Genomic DNA, 22,521 nt, shown 5'->3' on the forward strand with positions numbered 1-22,521 from the left:
TGCATGTGGAAACAGCTGTATGGTTGGATGAGTGTGTGTATGGGTGTGTGGTTGAGTGAATACATGTCTCACCGGTACATGTGTAAGTAAGTACATTTGTAGAAGGCAGTGTATGTGAGAGTTGGATTATATAAATGACTAAAATGACTATACATGAGAGTCAGTGATTGTGAAAGTAGCTGTATAGATGAGTGTGTACTCGTATCACTGATTATATAAGAGAGTAAGTATGCGTTAGTATCTGTATGAATACGTGAGGTGGTGTGTGTATAACTGTGTGTATAACTGCATGACTAACTAGGTGTGTGAGTAACTCCATGGATGAGTGGTGGTGTATGACTGTCTGTATAGGTGTATATGATAGTGTTGCATTGAAGAGTGACTGCATGTATGAGTGATTGTATGGGTGAATGAGTGGATGTGTATTTAGACCTAGGAATCAGTGAGTGCATATGTAATAACTCGCATTGGTGAATATGCAATAACTCGTATTGGTGTGTTGATCGTTTTGAAAATGGTAGTCTGTATTTTATAGTGGGTGTAGGAAAGTTTACATTAGAGTGTGAGGAGGTGCATCAGATTTTCACGTGGATGATGTCATCAGTGATGACACTGACTATGTCATGAATGATGTAATATGTGACGACATCAGCAGTGCATTGCGGGGGCGCAAGTTATAGTTAGCTGAACTAACTAGAACAGCAGAATTTCTGTGGTTTTGTATGAGTAAAATGTCCAACTAACTATAACGTCCCTGAAACCTATGTTTTTTTCCAGTGAATTTCAAAGGTTTTCTAAATGCTAATTTCTAATTATAACGTCCCTAAAACCTATGTTTTTTTCAGTGAATTTCAAAGGTTTTTTAAATATTAAACTACTGTTCTGCTATTTGTCATTAGTACTGTTTTTAGGATTTGGGGTAGTGCAGTGGTGTTCGGGTGGTGTAGGGGGTCGTGCTGCGGTAGTGTTTTTTGGTTTAGGGTAGTGCAGTGGTGTTTGTGTAGTGTATGGGGTTGTGCTGCGGGTAGTGTTTTAGGGTTAAGGTAATGCACTGGTGTTTAGGGTAGTGCAGTGGTGTTTGTGCAGTGTAGGGGGTTGTGCTGGGAGTAGTGTTTTTGGGTTTAGGGTAGTGCAGTGGTGTTTGGGTAGTATAGGGGGTCATGCCACTCACAGAGCTGCGAGCAGAAGGACTGACTTCTAAAGGCATAGCCACAACCTGGTGATGTGGGGAGAGGAAGAGTGAAAGGGGTATCTCGCACAGACAGAGCTCTGGTATATTTTCAGTGCTGCCTCGCAGGCGTACTTGATAGGCAGAGTGAAAGGGGTATCTCGCACAGAGCTGCGGTATATTTTCAGTGCTGCCTTGCAGAGGTAGAACTACGGACCCGATGGCTTGAAGAGGGAGAGATGCGAGCTGACGGACTGAGTCACAAAATATCTGACAGCCAACGCACTATCTTCTAAAAGCAGAACCGCGAGCTGGTGATGTGGGGAGAGGGACCGTGAAATGGGTATCTCGCACAGACAGAGCTGTTTAATATTTTTAGTGCTGCCACGCAGAGGTAGAACTTTCGGACCCGATGGCTTGCAGAGGAAGAGATGCGAGCTGACGGACTGAATCACAAAATGGCTGCCAACACTTCCTAGTTTCAACAGTTCGCAGCCACTGAGTCGCAAGCTCGTGCTCGTAACGCCTCGCCAATCAGATGTCAGAATTCTCAAATATTGATATCTGTAAAATTTGATATTTCTCAAAAACTACTGAACGGATTTACCCCATTTAAGCAAAAGCATGCTTTCTGGACAATGACCTTTCTCCCTGCCATATTTGGCATAACTCCATTCAGCAGTTTGACCTGTAGCCTTGTCTAAAGTTTCCGATGGAAATTGCATGGAGAAAACACGTTTTGGGACCCCCCTTTTTTCTCAGCCCCCCTTGAAGAATTACCCCCAATCTTTCAAGATAGGAGCTGATCTAAAAAAGAGACACTTTTGGAAAATGTCATAAAGATTCGTCAAACGACACCAAAGTTATAAGCACATCAAAAAATGCTTTTCCTATGGAAAGGTGGTTCTAACTATAACTACCTACTGGCGACCGCCAGTAGGTAATATATACATATAGATATACACATACATACATACATACATACATACTGAAAAAAATCACTGAAATTCACCACTTATAATTATTTCTAGCAACTATAACTCGTGCCCTGAGGTAAGTATAACTAGCATCCCCACCACCCGCAGTCTTTTCATCAATACTGTTATTTTAAATGTAGCGTTGATGTCATCAATGATGTCATAATGTCATGAGTGGTGTAATATGTGGGGTAATTAGCTGTGCATGGTGAGGATGCAAATTACAGTTACCTTACGGCATGAGTTATAGTTACTAGATGTTACTATAAGTGGTGAATTTCTGTGTTTTGTTTCTAGTTTAAAATGTGACGTTGTCGCTGAAACTTTAACCTAACTATAACATCACTTTAACCTTTGTAAAACACTGCGGTTAGGCCTTGCGTCCAACCCCTGATGGCAGCCAAACCCAAGGAGCACACAGCCTCTGGCCGTGCACACTGTAGGGTTGGTGCAGCCCCCCTCCCAAAGCCATTTTAGGCCCTGGCAACCCCATCCCTGTGGCCTATTTTCCATTTAAAGGGAGGGACGCACATGGCACCCTCCCTCAGTCACTTTTACCGCAATATCCAGTGTATTTGTTTTTTATGTTAAGGGTAGGCAAGCCACACAGACCCAAGTCAATAGTGGCCCGGGACCAAAAGATATTTGCCAAGGGGAGGGGACATGCAGCCCACCCTCTCCGAACCACAAGGGAACTCAGGAACCTCCTTCCCCAGAGTCTGTAAGAGGAGGGGTTTGAGCCAAGAGTGACTCCAGGGTCCCTATTCCCCTGGGGGTCTCCTCTTCTTGCCCTTCTTTTTTTTAAATTAAGGGGAGGGGGCAGGGATCCCCCTCCCCGGGCCTATAGTGGCCACATGCCTTCCCTACCTGCTTTCCAGCGAGCAGAACTATGTGTCCCCGCGTGTGCTATTGCAGGAAGGGCTTCCTGGGACATAGTAATTGAGCAGATCCCAGGAGATGGCTCAGGGGGACACAGGCCCCCCTCCTCTTTAATTTTAGATCAGTACTGGGGGATGGGGTCCTCGGGCCTATTAAGGCTCAGCCGCATCCCCCCTCACCCACTTAAGTGATGACCCCGGGAGAGGGGTCCCCAGAGCCCTTTCGTGGCTTGTAGAGGGAGCTGAGTGCAACCCTGCCCTAATAAGTTTTTTTTGCACCGGGGATGGAGGCAGTAATGGCCCTATTGAGGGGGGCTATGCCTCCCTCACTTTTGTTTATTTTTGGGCCCCGGAAGATGGGGTCCCCGGGGCATTAATGAGGCTTGGTAAGGGGGGCAACTTTTGTAATTCACTGTGGCACCTAGCCATTTAATATTTATTTCATGCTCAGATCCTGCTGGGGCCCCGTGGGACTCCTGAGGGATCACAGTATTAAAAAAATATATATATAAATATATATATATAAATATATATGTGGTAATTTGGCCCCGGAAAGAAAACATCCAAGAGGCACAGAGACAGCTTGCTGATACCGAGTGTTATTAAAAAGCACAGATGACAGATTTCAAAAAAGCTAAAGAAAACTTGAAAAAAGAACTACCGAGGTATAAAAGGCAAGGACTTGAATACGAATTCTTGCATAACCAATTTCCAGTAATTCCTACTATGTACCTGATCCCTAAAGTACATAAAAATATACTACCACCACCAGTGAGGCCAATCATTTCTGTCATTGGAGGAGTAAGTGAAAATACCAGTAGATATGTGGACTTTTTTCTCCAGAATCATGTGCGTAATTTGCCTACATATGTAAAGGATACTAGTGACTTTTTAAACAAAATATGCACTATCAAGTGGGAAGAATATATTGGCTAATCACCTTAGATATTGAATCATTGTACACCAGTATTGACCATCAAACTGGAATATCAGCTGTAAAACATTACTTAAGACACCCGACCTATATGCTTCTACAATCATAACATCATGTTACTAAAACTAATACAGTGGTGTCTGTATAAGAATTTCTTTATGTTCAGTAAGGATTTATATGTCCAGAAGAGAGGAGTTGCCATGGGAGCCTGTTTTTCGCCCAGCTATGCGTGTTTACACGTTGGCTGGTGGGAGGAGCAGGACCTAAGGGGAACCTATGCTGAAATGTACAATGCTCATGTTATCTATTGGCTTCGTTACATTGATGACGTCTTTGTGGTTTGGGATGGAGATCAAAGCGGTGCAGAAACATTTGTGGGGGTCATCAATGAAAACAGCACCAACTTAAAATTCCCCCTCATACATAAGTGGTAACAGTGTTGATTTCTTAGATACAACAGTATATGTCAAACAATGAAAATTAGAAACTACTTTGCAATGGAAATCCACTTCAGGAAATTCTACACTACATGCCACAAGTGCACATCCTGAACATCTAATAAAAAGAATTCCATATGGGGAATTGCTTAGAATAAAACGGATCTGTAGTACAGAAGAGGAGTTTGTTAAATGCTCTAAAATCTCTATGGAGAGATTCAAACTAAGAGGATACAGTGATCAGGTCCTCCAGGGAGCATACGAAAAAACTAAATCCAGGGACAGGGAATCTCTATTCTCTAAACCTGAACTTATTCCCAATATAGATCCCCAGTGCAGTAGTACAAACATATTCAAAGACGATGCAACACAAAGACTGATTACCACTTACAGTAAACAACAAAGGCAGATCAGGGGAATAATCAATAGAAATTGGCCTATCCTTCTCACGGACGGAGTTCTGTCACCCAAACTACCTACCACACCCACACTTACGTTCAGACGAGCCAAATCCATAAGGATGGATTTGGTGAAAAACAATCCTGAAATTGTCCCTAGCGCCACCTGGCTCACACCTAAACATGTTTTTTTTTTTTAATGTACTACATGCCGGGCTTGCAAATTTGGAGAAAAGAAGTCCCACTAAAAAAATACCATTCAGTCCCAAAGAAAGGCTTATCAATGGGCATTTCACGTGCCCCACAGAGTATGCGGTTTACGTACTGACATGTACCTGTGGACTCAACTACATAGGAAGCACGAAACTGCAGGTGCACCAATGCATCTTACAGCATTTGCGTGCAATTGTGAACAATGATTCAAACTACCCAGTAGCACGTCATTTCAAATGTTCATGAGCACGTGATCAAACACTTTATTAGTCTTCACCTTAACACATTCTGTTGCCCGTGAAGAAGGCAATTCGCCCATATACTCCAAAAGTCGTGGAAAGAAGAAAACGGACCCAGGAATCTTCGTGCAAAGTATTTTATTCAATTACTACACCCAGCACTACCGCCATAACGCATATATATATATAAATATATACACATACTACTGGTAACCGGATATATATATATATATATATATATATATATATATATATATATATATATATATATATATATATATATATATATATATAAAAATAGGATTTCGATTTCAGTTACGCTTCCATTGAAATCATCCAGGCACTCACGAATATCGTTTCTTAGGCTTCTTTTATTTAGTTACAGCAATGTCATATATATATATCTTTATCTGTTTTCACGGAATAAAGATCCTTTGAAAATGCCACCTGTGAGTGCTTATTTTCCCTGAATACTTCTGGAGCATCACGATCATAACAACTACAAGAAAGGAACCCCCCGAAGAGCAACAAACAATCTGGATGGGCACTGATGAAGCCATTGAGGCGGAAACGCGTCTGCCCTGCGTTTCCAGAGACTCTCTAATGCCAGCGCTGTTTTTAAAAGAAAGCCGCTCCTGTTTCACCCCCAGAGCAGTGTCACACTCTTTTCGTAGGAGAGGAGAGAGCCTGGTTGGTATGTGTTGCCAGCTGCAGGTGCTGGCGTAGTGACACGCCCTCTCGTTCTGGAGCTACGCGGATTACCTGCGTCTTGGAGTATATATATATATATATATATATATATATATATATATATATATATATATATATATATATATATATATATATATATATATATATATATATATATATATATATATATATATATATATATATATATATATATATATATATATATATATATATATATATATATATATATATATATATATATATATATATATATATATATATATATATATATATATATATATATATATATATATATATATATATATATATATATATATATATATATATATATATATATATATATATATATATATATATATATATATATATATATATATATATATATATATATATATATATATATATATATATATATATATATATATATATATATATGCGTCTCTGACATCTGGCCGAAATAAACATTTGAGGCACTAAAAGAAATTGGGTCCGTGTCCTGCTTTGAATCCACGTGGAGTGTACGAGGCGTCACAAGACAGGATTTGAGATATATATATATATATGTATATAGATATATATAGATATATACATTTTTTTTCACGAAGGTTTTCCCAGCTGGATGTTTCCCAGGGGCAAAAGATGACTCGCACTCCAGGGTCCGTGTTTGGCAAAGTATATTTATTGGCGACGCGCTTCGACCAGGCGGTCTTTGTCATAATATATATATATATATATATATCCGGTTGCCAGTAGTTAGGAAATAGCTTCTATAGGAAAAACATTATTTGTTTTGCCAACAACGTAGGCGCCATTTGACGTATCTTCATGAAATAAAAAAAATTAATACGACACTCAGTTTGGCTGCTATAATGAAAGTTTCAGGGTAACCCGTTAAGCAGGGGCCGAGAACTAGGGGGTGCTTAAAAGCACGTTTTCTTCATGTGAATTCCCATAGGACCTTTAGGCACAACTACATCCCAATCTGCTGAACAGAATTATACCAAATTTGACTGGAAGGTAGATGTTGGTTCAAGGAAGTGCCTTTTTGTGATCTGGTGTAATCCATTCAGTAGTTGCTCAGAAGTTTAAAGAAATTCCCAGTTGTGTGTGTAGGAATGCAGTGGATCTGCGACTCTTCCTGATCTCCTGCTGAGATCTGATTGGCTGCCAACACTTCAAACCAGGAAGTGATGTTAGCCAAAGAAAACATTTTTGTAAACATTTTCGGTAGGAGTCTCGCATACAGCTGTTTCCTCCAGTAAGCCCCTGCACTGGGATTGCTGAGAGGTGGTCAGAGGCCACGCCCCTTTCTCCACCACTCTGCAAATGCGCCTCTCTGCACACTTCTGATGGGGGGGAGGGGTGGGGAGGAGGTCCCCTAGCTGGCTCAGGACCTCAGGACTAAAGTGGACTTCTTCCCCAAGCAGCAGTTGTAGGAAGCTGGCTGTGTATATACGAGTCAAGTGGATCCCAAAAGTAGGCAGAGGTAAAAGTAGATAACACTTCACTCTCTATTTGTGGTAGTGTGGGCGAGCAGTTAGGTTTTATCAGACAGTAGTGTTAAGCATTTATTGTACACACTCAGGCAAGAAATGTTTTCACACACTCGAAGACTGAACTCAGACCAATTTGTTTTGTATCAACTTATTATTTAGTTGTATTTTATTTCTAGAATCAAGCCAGGCCTGGTACAGGTAAGTGTAATAGTACTTTGCAAGAATCATGCCATTGAATACAAGTGAATGCAAGTTGAATGCAATTGATTTGGTTACAGGTAAGTCACTTGTTCATAAACAGATGAAATTACATTTGAGCTACTATTGAAATTCCTTTTTAAATTACTTTTCAGATTACGTTTCCTACTCAGTGTTGTATACCTAGATACCACACTGGGATATTTTCTGGATAAAGTAAAGCAATGCAATTTGTTATCAAAACACACTTGTATGACTTTCATAGAATTCCCAACTCCACACAGAACGTTTTTCACAGAAAAGCAGTCAATGCAATCCTATGGGAGGAAATGATGTTACAGGTAAGTTCTTGGTTTTGAGAGTTGGGTTCCAGGGTTTAGAACCAGGTTCCCTTAGGGACAAGAATGCCCTCCAAGAGCACCATCAGCGGAACCAGGGTGGCAGGATGCAGAATGCTAAAGCCCAATTTTATTGTTTGGCGAATAGGGGGCCTCCGTTTGGTGGCTGCTCACGGGGCACGCTCCAAGGTTGTGGGAGAAAAGCTCCAGAACTTAAGCTCAGGGCAAAGGGGGTTTCTAGTTAGCACACACAGGGCACCCACAGCGGCACAGGGGTAGCTGGGTGCAGGGTGCTATTTTGGCAACGGATGCCCTGTTGTTTTCAATGAGGGTTCTCTGGTTGCAACAAACACTGCAGGCTCGGGACGAAGATCTTCTGGAGGTGACCACCGGTTGTATGTCGTGGGATGACTGGACACCGTCAGTTGGGCTACCCAAGGCCAAGGCTCGTAGGGAACAGGTGTGTCTTTTGGCGTCCGGTTTTTCTTACCTACAGTCACGGTTGGGGGGATCCTCCAGAAAGGGGCTGCAGGTGTCATCGGGAGACTTGAGGTAGGTCAGGGATCCCCAGATCCCAGGTCAGGATCGCTGTGGTTGGGTCACTTGAACTCAGGCTGTGAGCGTCGGTGCAGAGTGGTGAGACTTGCTGATTTGTAGCCATGGTCTGTTGGTGAGCAAATCCGCTGCTCACGGTAGACAAAGTCTGGTTGGGGAAGGCAGGGCTGGTCCTCCGGATTCTGGGGGGCTGCTGGCTGCAGGACACAACAGGATTTTGCTGGAGCAGGTCGAGGTCCGATAGCGATGGGGCCAAGTCAGTTGGTGTCCTCCTCTTCTTCCTTCAGCTCGGCTCTCAGGTAAAGGTTGGGACCAATAGGTCTCTTCCTTGGGGTAGGTACACCCCCTATTATGCCCGCTTCCAATGAGAGGGTGCATAAGCCTCACTCTGGGTGGCTGGGTCCCCCCATCTTAAAGATGGCTGGGACTGAGAGTTGAGCTTCACTTCACCTCCCCCACCTAAGAGGTGGAGTTGGCAAAGGTGGGCACATTTCTCCTCCTATCTTGGTTTTCCCGCAGATTCTCCCGTCCAAAGTAGGGGTCTGGACTGGTGGGGGCCAGTTGCTGGTTTTAGATTGAGGGATGCTAGGCAACTTGCCATCCCGAACAAATAGCCATGAACACAGGCTCCTGAAAAACTAGAAAATAATGTTTATTCCGCTTTAAACTCAGGGATTGCGAATAGTTACTGTGTATTTACAAACTTTATAAATATATGGCAAGTTTTAAATGAAAACAAACAGGGTTTTTTCGCCCAAATTCCAACATGCAACCAAAAACTAGCCACTACACCGGTTAAAAATAGGGAATGTAATGCCCCTTTTTCTCTTTTGAAAACTATAAACAATAGCGTGATATGCAATATCGATGCATTTTACAACGAATTGACGTACACATATCTAATAAGGAAATGAAATATATCTATTTAGATACTGCAGACCTGCCTCAATTGAATAAGAGGAGGGACTTATTCTTGAATCCGTGAAGCATCTAGGACCACATTTGGCCAGACTAACACACGGAAGAAACAGAACAACAAGTTTACATAAGTGCAGCAATTGTCTCGGATTGCTTCAGCGCAAACGAAAAATAAGCGTCATACGTTAAAATTGTCCTACTTATTAAGAAGTTAAACTTATTTTGATTGATTGAACTCTAAAACTAATGTTACTTTATACACAGAGTCTCTGATGATATAGCAGGGAGGAGGAGTCATTAATGTCACAACCACTCCTGGATTGAATCTGGTACTGCAAAATAAAAATTGCTTTACACGTAAGATATAGTCAAAATTCCTTGCCCCAAGAGCCTAACAGTTAAAACCACCACCCTACAGTGCAAAACTAACAAATGTTGTATTTACTTTTAGAAAGAAGATGTTTTAAATAGTCCTGAGGAAGGTGTTCCAAACAACGAAGCACCGAAACGCGTTGACAAGCTTTTGACAAAAAATGTTTTAATTGTACTATTTTGTGTTTTTATATGTTTTGTCAAGATAAACTATGTTATGTTATGTTATGTTATGTTATGTTATGTTATGTTATGTTATAAAGGGCTCTTCTATAGCGCACGGCTACTCCATGGAGTGTCCCGGCGGTTTGGCAAAGAGAGATAGAAGGAAAGTACATAACACCACGCCCTTCACATGGCGGCTCAGAATTACTGGGCGAATTATGTGGACTTATGTAAAATGATTTTTTGAAAAAAACCTATATGTTTTAATAAATTGTGTATACTGTGTATATGAAAGAAACTGGTTTTTAATAAGAAAGAAATAATAAAAATAACTAGATACATCAAATGTTATGCTTTGACTTAAATGTTATGTGTGGTGGGCTGTTGGTATAATTGACTACAACAAATGGTATTGTTTATCTAAAAGTTGAATACACAGAAAGGAATTTCCTTTTTAGGAGTTTTGAAAATGCTCCCGTTGGGTGGGAGCACAGTTTAGTTTCCCTGCTCGCACTCTTGCAGGCAGGGAAATTCCGATTCATCCCATCCAGAGGCAGGAGCAGAGCCAGCTGCTGATGCTCCCATAATGGGGGAACGTAGGAAGACATTGGTCTGAGGGACTCCCAAGCACCACCCAACAGTCTGTGGAATGAGCACCGGGGCACCCAACTAAGGACCCATGGGATGGGGTCCCAGAGGCCCATAGTGGCCCATGGAGGGGGGCCTGTGCCCCCTCCTTTTAATTTAAAATATAAGCCATGACGACGGGGCCCTCGAGCCTGCAATGGCTCTGAGAGAGGGGCTGCGCACCCCTACCACTAAATATATGTTTTAATGGGGATGAGGTCCCCAGGGTCGTTATTGCCCAGGTAGGGGGCCTTGTGACCCCTCCCGTAAGAAAAGAAACTACCCTATGATAAGAGATGCCAGGGGTTGTAAAGCTTCGGAGAAGTGTTCCCCTGTCACCTTGGGTTGCTATCCCCACAACCAATAGTGGGTGGGGGAGGGGGGAAGCACGCCCCTCTCCCCGTATTTAAAAAAAACCTGGAGGATGGGGTTCCCAAGGCCCTAAAAAGCTCAGGAAGGCAGGCTGCATGCCCCTCCCATTCTTTTGATAAATAGACCCGTTGGGGGAGGGGAGGGATGAGGTGTTGGCCACACATGGCGTGGCGGGAGGAGGTTGGCTTTCAGTATGATAATAAAATATTACTTTACGTTGAAAAAACACCTAGAAATTCTGTGAAAAAACAAAGGTTAAAGTGACGTTATTGTTTGGTGAAAATGTCAATGACAGACTAAACACACTGAAATTCACCAGCTATAGTTATATCTTTTAACTATAACGTGCGCCCACGCCATGCACAGTTATACCCCACATATTACATCACTCATGACAGCGCTTGCCCCCGGGGTCACATGCTGAAGTCATTCTCAACATTTGCGTTTCCGAAAAAATGTCAAAACCTGGCTGTTTGATCAGTAACATCTTCGAAGGGTTCTGCTCTGTTGTATGTTCCGTCTTGGCGCGGGAAACCCTTTTTGGGTAGCTGCGCGCCTTATAAGCTTAACAAATAATAATAATAATAATAAAACAAGAATTAGGCCAGGTATTGTTTTGAAAATAAATTACAGCATTGGAATTATACCCTGGAGTGCTCACTCATGCCTTCCACAGCGGAGGATTAGAAGCAGACTAATAAATATGGAATCAAGGAATAGAGACATCTAAGTCTACACTTAAGTGTAAATCAGTACTTGGAAATGGTGAAAGCAAATAAGTGAAGATTTAAACCCAGGTGAAAGAGTAAATTTAACTGTGAGTAAATCCACACATGTGAGTTTACCTTTGTGAATAAGGCACACAATATTGCGCTTCTGCCAGAGGCCTTCCAACACTGTATTGACCTGAGTTTTGCAAAACTATGCACTTGTTGTGAAATCATTCCCTGCCTACCATAGTCATACTTCACATGCACAGCAGGAAAGGCAGCCATACAGAAAACAAGAGAAAGCTTGTCATAAACCCACCAATAAAGCACAGGAGTTAAGGGAGTCTTTGGATTAATTTGATATGTCTTGTAAGGGAAACTGTCTCTTCCTGGATAGACCAAACAAGCATACATTATTTTGATGAGCTTACACTGCCTGTGGCATTAACAGGCCCACACAACATTTCTGTTCCACCTGTGCAATTTTTGTTATTTACCTAATATCACATTAAGTGAATCACACGCAATTTCAGAAATTATACAAGAGCATAATTTCACACATATTTTTCCCCCTGGGGACTGGTATGGGCAAAGCCTATCTTGGGTAAAAATTGTTTCAGCAAAAATATTGTATTGGGAGGCATTTTCCTGTTAAAAAGTCCTTTGCCTGTATCTGGAGTTACACTTCAAAGTGCGATATGTCCTCACGTTAGTTTTTTACTCACACCCCAAAGTGTATATCACACATAATTTAAAATGATTTACCTAAAATGTTACAGATTATTTTGTTTATTCAACATGACATGACTTTGCACATCACTAGTACATTAACTGACTTTGGGATTTGAGCTCAGCCCTATGCCCTTGACGAGGAGGTAGGTGGTCTTTGAGCCTTCTGCAGTAAATCCATCCTCTTCTACTTGACATGAGTTTCAGCTTCTCCTCTTCCAGTGTTTTTACTGTGTCTTGCGGTTGTCCGTAGCATGTTCTGTATGTGGCTGAGAGAGTGGTGAATGGTATCCCATGTGGACACATGAAAACCGTGGACTTCCACCATATGTCTTCATCTGTTGCTGCTAAGACCCTGCTAATCCTGGTCTCAAGGATCATGAAGCCAGCAGCAGGAATAAGACAGGTTTCCTTTCTGTAGAATTCACTGCTTTCCATTGCCCTAGTCCCACATCATCAAACATGAGACTGATGGAGCAAGGTTGCACTCGTAAAGTGACTTGCTTGTATTCAACCCTCTCTAATAACTCATAACGTACTAAATAACATGTTTTATCTTACTAATAATTGCATTACACGACACAATAGGTATCCAGGGGAAGCTTGCATATGTGCTCTACTAACATTAACCCGCTTGCGCTAAAATGGCTGCTGCTACACGGGATTTCTTACTTCACATGCGTCTGTCACACTCACGTGACGTATCTTTCGCTTGGAGGAAAAACATTTGCTTCTTCGCACTAAAACTAAGATGGCTGCACTGTGTCCTAACACGCAAGAAGCTTGCACCGCTGATTTTGCTAAGCTGTTCGTTCTGCTTAAACCTCTAATGCAATAGTTAAAATAAAGTAATGGGAATAGAGTAGAGATAAGTGGTATACAGAATATTCATTTTTTTTGTTCTAAAACTGTTTCTTCTCTACTTTGCTATTAGCTCATATTCGGGCCTGATGTAATCTTGCTGAACTCCATATTGAAAGAAACTGCGGCTGCGCAGAAGAAACTCAAAACCCTGAAGCATTGGCATTGAAACCTGGCCAAGTCTCGACTTGCTAGAAGATGTTCATGAGAACTTTACCTTTTGACCCTTGTGAAAGAAGCTGAACTAAAACATGGACTACAGTGTATCCGTTATTGATACATTCACTGCCGGGTGGAATAAAAATGCATGGGAAAATAAATTGATGGGCGGGATCGCTAATTTAAATATCCTAAGGAAAAAAGTTTCATTTTGGTATGGTCTGATGACCTCTACTCTTCCTTTGTCCAATCAAAATTGGGGATCCGTACACTTGCAAAATTGGGGGTTGGTACACTGCCCTGGAAAATAGTATAACTAGAGTAGGCTTAACTAGAGAATTTGTCCGACTTGTCCGAATAGCTGACCTGTCACTGACCCAACGCACTCAATAGGTGACCGAGAGCAGAGGTGCTGGCGGAGCACCCTGTCAGAAGATTCGATGACCTAATCGGGGTTCGGGAGCAAGGGTGCTGGCGGGCACTTTGTCGGAGAATTCGATAACCCAATCAGGGTTTGGCTGTTAGCTGCAGAGAGGGTTGTAGCGCTGGCGTAGCAACTTTAACTGTTGGTGCCGGTCTTAGCCTGTGGTGGTCCCGTCCTGATCCAAATCTGGTGGCACCTGTTGTCTTTGCAGGCACTTGCACTTTGGGCTCTATCCTTTGGCTGATCCGTGGCCAGGGTTGGTCTCCACACCATTCTAGGTAATTATACCGTGTTGGTAATGTCATTGTATTGTTTCCTTTTCTTTACCCTCCCTGATATCAAATGCTTAATGACTGCCTTATAAAATCTTCGCATATCCTCATTTTAATCGTTATCTCTCTAATTGAAAAAATATTTGATGTTTAATGTTTGGATTATGACATTTAAGAAATTTGGATAAAGAGTTTAAACCTTTCCCGAGTGAGTGCAAATGTTATTATTCTACCTATTATTCTAACACCTTTGATACCTTAGGACTTTAGGTACCGATGACAAGGATTGGTAAGTCAATGATATAGGTCCTAAATGAAATTTATAAATCACTGATTAGAGTAAGAGCACAGGTTACCTGATTAAAAAACTCACGATAAATTGTTTTGTTTTATGGGCCCAGGTGAGTATGGTAAATTGAGTCCGGTGACCTGCGCGCTCTATCAAGACCAAAGAGTTAAAGGTGTAGGGCAACGCTGGGATACCATTAGGGGCCAAAAGATACAGAAGGTTGCTCTCTCTATCCCTGGTATTTTGGTAAATTGAGGTCCATGGTGAAACATGGACAAAATAGAGCTTTAGCTCTTCGCTGTCTTTATTGTTCTTGGGATGTGACAGCCTGCATGCCGCTATCACTCTGATGCGCCCAGACACCCTCTAAACCCTCATAGTGACTGTTTTTCTCCTCCTTTAAAGTATCAGTTAGCAGGCCCCACTCCCAGTACTGTGAATGAGATGGGAATGCCAGATGGCAACTTTTGAGAAGTACGTAGCTTGATTTGATTTTATATTTATATAGTGCGGACTCATGCCCGGCGGATCTACGCGCTACAACCTAATACACTGAAAGAAAAGAGAATGAGGAACAACAGTTGATTCCTGAAACTGTTATAGATAATGACTACTGGGTGAAAAGCCAAGACTAAAGGCTTTCCTGAATGGAATCAGTTCCGAATAGTTCTTCAGGTGGGTGGGTAGGTTGTTCCACAATTTCAACGTTGAAAAGCAAAACTGCTACCTCCCCACCTATATAGCCGGAATCTCCAGATCTCAACCAGATTGGCTTTGACAGAGCAGCGATTTCTTTGTGGGGTGTGCCAGCATAACATATGCCTTAGATAGACTGGTCCAGAATTGTGTAAAGCCCTAAAGGCAATACAAGGGGTTTTGAAATGAATTTGTTTCTTCAAGAGTAGCCAATGCAGACTAATAAGTGCTTGCTTAACAGACTGATACCTGGGAGTTCCTGTCAGCAATCGGGCTGCACATTCTGAAGAACCTATAACTTGCTAAGAAGACCTTTCTGTATGTTGACCAAGAGAGCATTACAATAGTCTAACCTAGAAAGGATAAGAGTGGAGACAACTGTTTATGGAGATCCAGAGGTATAAACATGAACCTCAACTAGAATATAGCTTATGCAACCAAACTAGTAGACGGCTGACAGGATAGCACAATCTGACCCGATTGTTGATATTTTCCAGCCAGATTAGCTCTAAATTGTATTTGTTTATGTTACTCTGACATCATAAGATACTGAATTATGGTTTTATTGCATTTTACTGAATGGGAACATGTCTTTCAGCCCACGCTATAGGAAACACATAATATGTTATGCTGATGACATTTCTAAAGTGCAACTCTGACCTAAAAGTATCTGAGGTAAGTGCCTAATTACAACATCAAGATATCAGTAAGCTAATAGAGCCGAGTTTTTCAGAACTTTCCTAAATGAGAGCCGATGTTGCATCTTACAAAAAGAGAGGGGGACTAAATTCCAAAGAAAGGCTTCTCTAACTAAGAATGATCTACCCCCTAGTCTAACCTCTGAAAATTAGGTATTGCCGCTAGCATGGTTTCCAATTCAAAAATAATGGTGCCCCGGCGTGTAGCACATACAATTTCCTTGAAGGTATCGAGGTTCATTTCCGCTAATGGCCCCGTGGACTCTGCAGAAAGACTTAAAACTGATCCTCTTGGCTACAAGGAATTAGTGTAGAGTATTCAAAGGCGTTGAAGCAGAATTCATGCAGGAACATTGCAAAGCCACATTCTGAATCCGTTGTAGTCGTTTTAGGAGCTCTTCGGGTGAACCAAGAAATAAAGCATGCAGCAGACCAAGCGGCTTAAAATAGTGACCAGCACCACCAAAGGGCATACCATGGAAGGAAAGTAAGATTTTGTGCAAAACAGGCAAACAGATAAAACAAGTTATTAACAGATGGTGGACCTGATTAGTCATGGACATCTGGTTGTCTGAATACATACCCCAAAGTTGCAGATTTGGCTAGAGAGGTTGGAACGCCCAGTGACGCTGGTCAAAATTCCTTTGGCGTGACTGCAGAGGGTGAGCCACTGGAATAGAGCAAGAGCTCTGTCTTGTCGGCATGAAATTTCAACAAAATAAATGTTAGCCAAGAAGCAACAGCCTACGTACAATCCTGGAAGGTTGCATAGGGACAGTCTTGTCAATCGAGATCAACAGCAGGGTACAGTCTGCCCAGTTCGTGAAGTTAACTCCATGAGAACACATCAGCTGACCATAGGGAGTATATATAGATTGAAAAAGATAGGGCTCAGCGAGGAGCCTTGTGGAATGCTGTGCGGACTTAACCCCTGTTTGATATGGGGAAAAGCATGCTGCCTGCAATCTATTTTCCAAATAGGACCTTATCCACTGTAGGGCTGCGCCAGAGATACCCAACTCTGCCAGTCTTAAAAGCAGCTTATCATGGGACCCTAACTAGAAAGCAGATGACAAATCCTACAGCACTGATGCTGCTGGGCGACCCTTGCCTGCTGACAATCGTAGGGCGTCCAAGATGGAAGCCACAGCGGTTTCCGTCCCATGGGCTGATAGCAAACCTGATTGTGCTGGATTTAATACATTGTTCTTCTTCACAAAGTTAGTCAACTGCCTATTAATAAATGTCTCGAAAATTTGTATAGGAAATGGCACAAGAGATATGGGGAGAAAGTTGCTTAAAATGGCAGGGTCTGCATTGTTCCTTTTCAGCAGAGGAACAATCAAAGCATTTTATTCCATCCATCTGGCTCCAGTACTTGAAAGACATACATATTGCATATTATGTTTTAGGTGAAGTTGGGAAAATGTCCTTCACTCTGACACCCCACATTGACACTCCTTACAGCTTCGCAGGAGCTCTCCACACATACAGCTAATTACCAGAGTGCGCTGTGAGACTTATGTCAATCTTACCATAAAAAGTTTTTGTCTTTCACCAGAACACATGTGGCTAAGGTCTGTTTAGCAGATGTTAAAAGCAAAATAATCAAGAAAGCAATTGTGTTTACCATGAGTGAAGCATTAAAGGAATAATCTAGTGTGCTGCACAAGCTTTAAGGGATGCTGCATTAAAATTGTGTGCTCTTTGACTTTGGTGGGTGATTCATTGAGTGCAGTAGTAGGGATGGGGTTCTGATCAGACCTCTGGAATGAGTGGTCCTTACCTGGTGCAGCCGAAGCAGGACAACCACCAGCAGCTCATTCACTTTCTGCTGCTTCTCGCGCTGAAATGCGTCCAGCTCGGCCTCAGCTGCTTTCAAGCCTATCTCCACTCCTTTAACCTGCAAGGAGCAGACACATAAGACATGGTTCAGATACTGGATGTCCATCTAGTCTCACATTAATAAACACCAATAGAAACAGCTAGATCCTAGCCATCACCAGTGGTCAATTTGAGCTGGTGGCTTCCGGTGCACAGCACCGGCACTTAATTGTCAACACCAGCACTTATGACAGTTTGCCACATGGTGGTGCTGTTTGTGCAATTTAGAGATTGGCACAACAATAGTGTTATGAATTTAATGAGGTTATAAAATGAGACGAGGCGGTACTAAGGAGGGACTACTAAGCCTATTGACCAATGAAAAACCACAGTTTTTAAAGACAATGACACAAGCCAATGAAAAATATGGGCAGAGAGTGGGCGGAGCTTCAAGTCCATACCTAAATACAGCATGGCTCGCAGAGCAGCACATGCGCTGCCCAGGCTCGGACTAAAAACACAGGTTAAAGTAACTTCATAGTTAGGTAAAAATGTCAGTGACAATGTGACACTTTGAATTTAAAAAACACTGACATTTGCCAGTTATAGTTAGAAGAGCTAATTATGACTTTCACCCACTCCATGCACTGCTTATGACCTCACATAAATCATTGATGATAAGTTCTATGACATCACTGATGACATCATCTACCCTATATTTTCATCCATAGCTATAACTCTATAAAGGAGCATGGTATTAGAAGAATTAAAATAAGTATGAAATAGCTCAGATTAATACATAGCATAATTGTCTACGTCTGACAATCTCTACAGAAGACTGTGTGCACCAGGTACCAATCTATGTGCACGTGCTTGGTTAGCTTCAGAGGAACGACCAGCTCTAAAGTTGTCATCAGAGTATGAAGGCAGCAGGCAGTTTGCCCTTTAGCACCTTTGGGTCTTGGGCATTTTAAGTGAATAGCCTCAGTCTGGGCAAGTTTTGCATACAGAGAACACTGTTCTTAGTAGACACTTTGAAATACTCTGTGGTGTATTTCTCTTGAGAGTTTCACTGCCTGCAAACAGTGTGGTATAGAGTAAACCCTCTCCATAGAGTAAAGACTGTTTACAATATCCACTTTTCTACTCATAACCAATACATTCCTCACTGTAGGGTCGGTGACTGCGAGGGGTTTGATACAGTTAAAGGCTATTGTAGTAGGGCATTAGTTATGTAACAGAATTTGAGTATCTGCAGGTACTTGGTTTTCTCTGAACAGTAGTAGTATACAGTGTGCAGTAGTAGTTACTCATTTACGTGTGGTTGATTGTTAATATGAACTCCGCGTCCCATGAAGGGTACAGTATAGGGTCAATGTTGCACATAACACAATCTTGCTTCCCCTAAGGGGGCTGTATGTGCAGTGGCATTTTAATTATGCTTTATGCTATTCTGAGCTATTTCATACTTATTTTCATACTATGTAAACTGTAAAACAAACTAAGACACTCATTGGATGATGTCATCGGTGATGCCTTCAGTGATGTTGTCATTTATGTCAATTAAGATGTCGTCAATGATGTCATAGTACATGTTATGAATTGTGTAATATGTGAGGTCATAAGCGTGTATGGCAGGGGCGCAAGACATAGTTAGATCTGATAACTATAACTGGTGAATTTCTGTGTTTGTTTAAAGTTTAAAAGTTACGTTATCACTGACATTTTCACCTAACTATAACGTCACCTTAACATTAGTTTTTTTCTGTGAATTCCCAAGGTTTAAAAAAATGTAAAGTAAGATATAATTAGGGATGGGTGATGAATTCCACCTTGCCGGTAGAGTACGCAGAGTTTAGCCCACTCCACGTTACACTTGTAACACAGAGTTGAGGTAAAACTCCCCCACCCGCTGCATGGCAGAGTTTTTTCTTGCACGCAGCTCGCCAAAGTTAAGTTGGCAAGTGAGAATTGGCATCCCATAGTGAGCTTTTTGGGCATTAGGACAGCACCCAGCAATATTTTATCAGCGTGGACAGTCACAAGCAATCACAACCGTTCACTGTGGCAAAGCTGCCACTCACCGTGAGAAATCTACTGCTCAACTAAAAAATCTAATCGAGCAGCAACCCACAAGTAGTGCCCTATGGCACGTCCCGTGGTGCTGTTCGCCCTGATTTTGTATCATGGAACAATCTCCCGACACTAAAAATCTGCACAGAATGCCGATTGCGCACGCTCACAGAACTCTGTGGAATCTCACTGAGTTTTTATGTTACTCTGTGGAATTCTGCAGAGTGAAACCCCGCAAGTTCTGCCCACCTCAGATATAACTACAATCCCTAAATATATCCCTTTAACCTTTAATTTGTATCAGTGAATTTCCAGAGTTCTTTTAACATAATGTAATATTTTATCACCATACGTAAAGCTAACCCCCTGCTTGCCCGGCCTTTGGGATGTTGGCCCCATCCCCTGGGGCCAAAGTTTAATTAAAGTTGAGGTGGGCATGTGCCCCCATTCCTAAGCCTTAAGAGGCTCCGATGATTGATCCCCGGGGTCACATACACTAATATTAGGGGAGGGGGACAGCCCCCTCCCACAGCTTATATGGGCCACGGGGACCACGGCCCCCGGAAAGAAACTATATTTACAGGGGAAGTGGGTATGTAGGCCCCCTCCCCAATACTTATAAGGCCTCAGAGATGCTAGCCTCTGGGGCCGAATGCAAAAAAGGGGAGGGGGCATGCAGCCCCTCCCGAGCCTTATTAAGACTTGGGGGCCCTATCAATTTATATGGGGAGGAGGCAGCCTGCCTTAATAAGTCTCTGGGCCGTCTAGGACGCAGTGCTATATTAAAGGGGAGGTGGGCCACTTAGCCCCCCTCACCAAGCCTTAATAGGCCTTAGGAAACACCATTCCCCGGGTTCGAACTAATTTTTAAGGGGAGGGGTTTGAGCAGCCCGCCTCCCAGGGCCTAAATGGGTACGAGGAACCCCATCTCCTGGCACTTTCTTTTTTAATAGAGGGGTGGGGGCATATGGCCCTCCCTCCCCAAGCCACTATTGGCCCTGGGACACCATCCCCCAGAGCCTGCCTTATTAAAAAAACGGGAGGGAGATGCTCAGACATGAGTCCCTTGCTCACTTTGCCACTGGATTCAAGCAAGCCCGGCTGAAGACGGCTGTAATGCCAGAAACCAGTCCTGGGAAGCTTGATTCTGGTCCAGGGAAGATATGGCTTGGCAGTTCAGGCTGGACTGTTCCCATGAGGCACATGGTCAGACTGATTTGTATATAGCCATGTCTGAACTGGGGTGGCCGAGTGAGCTAAAGAACGATGATGGATTAAACCCAGATCAGTTGAATGGGGGTGAGTGTTTGTATTGTCAACGCACCATCCATCATCCCCTTTGGTTTTTCCTTGTTCACCCTAAATTGGCAGGGTGTGCTCAGACGTGAGTCCCTTGCTCACTTTGCCACTGGATTCAAGCAAGCCCAGCTGAAGACGGCTGTAATTCCAGAAACCGGTCCTGGGAAGCTTGATTCCGGTCCAGGGAAGACATGGCTTGGCAGTTCGGGCTGGACTGTTCCAATGAGGCACAGGGTCAGACGTATTTGCACATGGCCATGTCTGAACTGGGGTGGCAGAGTGGGCTAAAGAACGGTGATGGATTAAACCCAGATCTTTTGACTGGGTGTGAGTGTTTGATTGATTTAGATGCTCTGTCCATCACCACCCTCTTTTGTACCGCTTTTGGCCGCCATAAGTGTGGCAGGGTATGCTCAGACGTGAGTCCCTTGCTCACTTTGCCACTGGATTCAAGCAAGCCGGGATGAAGACGGCTGGAATGCCAGAAACCGGTCCTCGGAAGCTTGTTTCCGGTCCAGGGAAGACATGGCTTGGCAGTTCGGGCTGGACTGTTCCCATGAGGCACAGGGTCAGACTGATTTGCATATAGCCATGTCTGAACTGGGGTGGCAGAGTGGGCTAAAGAACGGTGATGGATTAAACCCAGATCTTTTGACTGGGTGTGAGTGTTTGATTGATTCAGATGCTCCATCCATCACCACCCCCTTTTGTACCGCTTTTGGCCACCATAAGTGTGGCAGGGTATGCTCAGACGTGAGTCCCTTGCTCACTTTGCTACTGGATTCAAGCAAGCCGGGCTGAAGACGGCTGGAATGCCAGAAACCGGTCCTCGGAAACTTGTTTCCGGTCCAGGGAAGACATGGCTTGGCAGTTCGGGCTGGACTGTTCCCATGAGGCACAGGGTCAGACTGATTTGCATATGGCCATGTCTGAACTGGGGTGGCTGAGTGCGCTAAAGAACGGTGATGGATTAAACCCAGATCGGTTGACTGGGGGTGAGTGTTTGTATTGTCAACGCTCCGTCCATCCTCCCCTTTGGTTTTTCTATAGTATAAACCGAGCCAGCTTCCTACGTTGGTGGTTCAATTCTGCAAGGTGAAATGGATTGAAGTTATGTATTGTGTGATTCTAATAGGAATTTAAGTGGAGGTCAAACTAAAAGAGCTTTTAAAAGCAAGCGATTAATGCATGGATGATTTTTATGATGATACTTCTTATGATGATACTTCTTATGATGTTCATCATGTAAATGTAACAAAGAAGGCAAACGTGGATAAGCAGCAAACGGTAATTCTGGATGCTTAGGGTAACCCAGTGTTAAATCAGAGGTTGATACATGACCCTAACTCTGCAGAAAGGTTTCCAACAACTTTTGTAGACCATTATATTAGAGCGAGAATAAGGGCCCCTATAGATAGGGCCACTAGGGCCAAAATGAGGGCAGAATACCTCTGGCCAACCATTTTTTAGAAGTATTAGATATGAATATTG

General features: G+C 42.8%; 1 protein-coding gene across 3 annotated transcripts in view; it reads right to left on the reverse strand.

Annotated features, from left to right (window-relative positions):
• Positions 1-22,521, reverse strand: part of CFAP44 (cilia and flagella associated protein 44) — a 748,689-nt gene that overhangs the window by 62,339 nt on the left and 663,829 nt on the right. For all 3 annotated transcript variants that reach the window (XM_086935641.1, XM_086935640.1, XM_086935642.1), the window contains one exon: positions 17,621-17,737. In XM_086935641.1, the coding sequence (XP_086791767.1) occupies positions 17,621-17,737 (117 nt within the window). The remainder of the gene's footprint in view (positions 1-17,620; positions 17,738-22,521) is intronic.

The sequence above is a fragment of the Lissotriton vulgaris genome, chromosome 8, assembly GCF_964263255.1.
Source record: "Lissotriton vulgaris chromosome 8, aLisVul1.2, whole genome shotgun sequence".
Lineage (NCBI taxonomy): Eukaryota > Metazoa > Chordata > Amphibia > Caudata > Salamandridae > Lissotriton > Lissotriton vulgaris.